General features: G+C 39.4%; 1 protein-coding gene across 1 annotated transcript; it reads right to left on the bottom strand.

Moving 5' to 3' along the window:
- Nucleotides 1-841: 841 nt before the first annotated feature.
- On the bottom strand, nucleotides 842-2,461 carry GSX2 (GS homeobox 2). The gene is made up of 2 exons (XM_075849611.1): nucleotides 2,023-2,461; nucleotides 842-1,581 (listed from the first exon to the last, which is right to left on the bottom strand). The coding sequence occupies exons 1-2, from the start codon at nucleotides 2,423-2,425 to the stop codon at nucleotides 1,241-1,243; spliced, it is 744 nt and encodes a 247-aa protein (XP_075705726.1). The 5' UTR covers nucleotides 2,426-2,461; the 3' UTR covers nucleotides 842-1,240.
- Between the last annotated feature and the right edge of the window lie 256 nt (nucleotides 2,462-2,717).

Here is a 2,717-nt window from a genome sequence, read left to right as displayed (position 1 = left end):
CCCAGATAATGTCCAGTAATACTGGGGCCTTTTTGTTGTACCCTCCTGAACCGTCCCTACTATTAGAAAGAGACTATTGGCAGCAGTGCTCAGACCTATTTATATCAATGACTGTCCCTGTAGTCTTCAAAGAGCCAGAAGAGATTGGGAGTGATAGATACAGTGGGAACCACTTCTGCCATATAATTGCACTCATCTCCCCTTTTTTTTTGTGGCAACAAATTAAATTCTGAGGGATATTTAATATCCCAAGCAACCAAAATCATTGCATATGTAATGTTGTTTTATTGTTAAACCTATGTGGCTGCAAATTCTAAAGTAGTAGATGAGTCATGACAGGTTTCAATTCAAAATAAAATCTTGACAAATTGTGATGTGAGCATGTAATTGTTGGAAAATGTGGGATATTTGTGGGATATTTTGGTGTAAATAAAGAGATATATATATATATTTTTTTTAATATATTTTTTTATTATTATTTTACGTCATGAACAGTAATTGTGGCATTAAAACCCATCTAGCAGAGTGTGGATACACTTATCCTTGCAGACTTGAGCTGCAAATTAAAATTGTCTCCACTCTTCTTTGTATTTAAGGGTCTTAAACTGGGGTAATTCCAGTGAATGTAGTACTATCTGTCATTAACCTAGCACTACATGCTTGTGTTTCTTTTGTAATCCCCATATTATGGTATTAGCCTCTATAATAGGCAATCACATTAAGCAAATCATCAGTTGTCTGGGTCCATTCAAGCAGATCTCCTAACACAAAGGATAGCGAAATGAAGCACAAGTAGCTGGAACTTTTTTTTATTTAAATAAATATAAATATACTGTAGTTTTGTATAAAACTATTCACATGCAGTTGAGTTTACACACATTGACAGATTATACTATTTACATGCTCTTCCATGATATCTACAGGTTGAGCTAAATACAGGCCTGGAATCAAAATATTATGTACAATGAGGAACAAAATGTCCAACACTGAGTAAGTGCCAAGCAATGCACATACTGTATCTATGCTATACTTCCAAGTATGAAATAGAACATCAGTCCAAGCTGGTTTGGATTTATTTCCAGCATACTGAGTAGTGAAGCTTAATGGAACGTGCAGCATAAGTTTCTGGAAAACTGCATGGAGTACAGCTACAATATAATCTACATGGACTGCAGTTGGTTGTGTTGCTTGTGGATCACAAGTGCAGTGGTCATACAGTCAGTTATTTTGAAAATGTCTACTATGAGGGTGATATCTCCTTGTCCTCAGTGGTGGAAGCAGGAGATAGAGAGCCTTCATCTTCTGATCCTGGGTAGTGCCCTTGACCACTTGCACATTTACAGCCTCCATGGGTGTTCCTCTGAGACCCTTTATTCTCTTTCTTATGCTTCACCCTCCTGTTCTGGAACCAGATCTTCACTTGTTTCTCAGACAGGTTCAGGTAGGTGGCTATTTCAATTCTTCTCAGTCTAGAGAGGTACATATTGGAGGAGAACTCCCTTTCTAACTCCAGAAGCTGGGTGCTGGTGAATGCTGTCCTCATTCTTTTACCATTCTGCATCTGGCCACTTTCTGCGCTGCCTGAGGATAAAATTTGAAAAAGTGTTAAATGAACATGAATGAATAAATAAATAGCTATACAATAAAAATAAAATAGGTCACAAGGCAACCTAAATGTTTTATCTTGTGTAGAAAATGTACCTTAAATTACTATTAAACTGACATTCTGTCTTAAATGATCCATATAGGGCCAGGGATTATTCCCCATCAGTGCTTCATTAGTATAACAGTTCAGCTGCATTTACTATGTAAGAAACTCTGCACTTGCTTTGCAAACTGTCTTCTGCATGGATAGACATATTTTATGCAGTCAAGAACATGTCACATTGATGCTAATGCCCTAATTTACACATAAGGTTATAGAGGAGCATTATTTGGAACATAAGATACAGCCATACAATGTTGCCAGGGACATTAAGAAGAACCAAACAATGTTGCTATGTATATAGAGAAGTCTCTTACCCATTGACAGGCAGTGGAATCTTCTAGGATCTGTAACGTTGTATGTGGGATTGCAGACAGGTGAGTGCCCTGGGTGGACCACGGCTGGTGCAGGCTGTTGGCTCATCCTCTGGCAGTACTGAGCGTCTCCACTTTGGAATTGGCTCTTGAGTAAAGGGATGCTAGTCCTGGACGAGTGCAGGTGAGAGGTGACACAGATAGGACAGACACAAAAGCTGCCACTTTTCCTTGAAGGGCACATGGGTGCAGAAACAGACATGATTGTTGGAGATGGCATGCTGATGGGCAGGAGGAAATCTTGTCCATGATCATGATGATGATGATGATGAAGATCAGGTAAAGACGGAGCAGGTCTTGGTGAGTCTTTAATTATTAATGAATCGACATAAAAAGACCTAGACATGTCAGATCCTTTGAGGCAGGCAGACAGCTTTAACTCTCCTTCAGCCACAGTGGAGGCTTCTTGTGAAGAGCACAGTAGCTCAGAAGGTGCTTATGTTCAATAGCTAAACAAAAGGGTCCCCAGAGAGGGCTGGTCCTACTCACCCACGTGTACCCCAGCCTGGGATTATACACAGTAACAAGTACAGAGCTAACTCTCATCCACTTCATTCAGCCTACTTGTCCAAGACTTAATACAACAAAAGGGTGAGGAAACTTTGCAAAGTGTTTGGTTTGTTAATTTTACAAGAAAG

Source organism: Rhinoderma darwinii, chromosome 1, assembly GCF_050947455.1.
Source record: "Rhinoderma darwinii isolate aRhiDar2 chromosome 1, aRhiDar2.hap1, whole genome shotgun sequence".
Taxonomy (NCBI): Eukaryota; Metazoa; Chordata; class Amphibia; order Anura; family Rhinodermatidae; genus Rhinoderma; species Rhinoderma darwinii.
This window is presented reverse-complemented; position numbering and strand designations above follow the sequence as displayed.